The sequence below is a fragment of the Protobothrops mucrosquamatus genome, unplaced genomic scaffold (genome assembly GCF_001527695.2).
Source record: "Protobothrops mucrosquamatus isolate PMUCROS unplaced genomic scaffold, P.Mucros_1.0 scaffold4880, whole genome shotgun sequence".
Lineage (NCBI taxonomy): Eukaryota > Metazoa > Chordata > Lepidosauria > Squamata > Viperidae > Protobothrops > Protobothrops mucrosquamatus.
In genome coordinates, this window is record NW_015390768.1 from 37897 (window position 1) to 39176 (window position 1280).

Here is a 1280-nt window from a genome sequence, read left to right on the forward strand (position 1 = left end):
TTTCTTCCTGTATAGAAAACCTGAACCTTATTTCTTTTGAAAGGTTGATGAACTTGGACTGCCCAATAAAGCTTGTTTGGCCTCTTTGAACTCCGGACTGAATCTTGACTTCTATTCCACGTTCCCTATGGCAAATGACACTTTGCTTTGACACTTATCTTCAGAGACTCTAATTTATGTTAATTTGCTTCTCTGCTTACCTTAGTTTTGCTTACCTTCATATAGAAATTGCATGTGAAACAGTGCCCTGATGTTACCTGAAATAGGAGGCACTCCCATTAAGGACTTTGAAATTTGAGCTGTTATATGTAGTCTTGTGCATGTGTTCTTGCTTATCTTTTGAGTACTTTATTGAATATTACTTTATTACTGGGAGTACTGAGCATGTGATATAATAAAAATAAAAATTTTGGAAAAATTGAGCAATTCCAGGATTACTATGCTGAATTGAAAATTGAAAATATGTGTTCATTTTTTGTCTGTAAAGTGGCTCTTTACCAGTCTAATAGAAAGACTAATCGTTTTCTGTGTTGTTACAATTTAACAATATGATTTTTTTTCTATATTTAAAAATAGGTTTCTTTTTTGTTGTTTGCATTTGTGTTTTTTAGTTCTTTGTTGCCTTGTTCCCTTTGTATATTAAAACAATAACAAAATTAAAAATGAGGAAATAGGACTTTTTAAATCAAGTGACAGAGAATGGTTTATGACTGTTCTGGAAATATGCAAAACCATTCTGAGCAAGCCCAGACTGTGCCTTTCTTGGTTAACATTTGTTTTTCTTTTCTTTAGGAGTCACTCCCAAACCAAAAATGGATCATGGTATTTTGTCTAGAAATACAGTAAACTTTTAGTCCGAAATATTAAATCTGCAAGAATACAAGCAGTTTCAGAGCATTAACTTCCAAATAACAAGTGGACTACTCCAGAATCCCTCAACTGGCATGGATAAGTAGGTTTGCTCAAACTCTGGCCCCTTCGGAAGGACTGTAGAAATATATATATATATGTAGGTCTTTAGTTATTCGGGTTTTCTCCCGCGTAGAATTAAAAGTACCTTGGCGACGTTTCGACGAAGTCACATTCGTCATCTTCAGGCTGGTGTCTTCAGCTTTGTGCTTCTAGCTACTCCCAGAAGCACGAAGCTGAAGACACCAGCCTGAAGATGACGAATGTGACTTCGTTGAAACGTCGCCAAGACACTTCTAATTCTATGCGGGAGAAAACCCGAATAACTAAAGACCTACATATATATATATATATATATATATATATATATA

At 34.8% G+C, this 1280-nt stretch overlaps 1 protein-coding gene across 1 annotated transcript in view; it reads right to left on the minus strand.

Annotated features, from left to right (window-relative positions):
- LOC107299413 (calcium-activated chloride channel regulator 1) overlaps window positions 1-322 on the minus strand; it is a 25505-nt gene extending 25183 nt beyond the window's left edge. Inside the window, exons 1-2 of the mRNA XM_015828775.2 lie at window positions 258-322; window positions 91-125 (exon numbers count right to left, since the gene is read on the minus strand). Of these exons, the coding sequence (XP_015684261.2) occupies window positions 91-125; window positions 258-322 (100 nt within the window). The remainder of the gene's footprint in view (window positions 1-90; window positions 126-257) is intronic.
- Between the last annotated feature and the right edge of the window lie 958 nt (window positions 323-1280).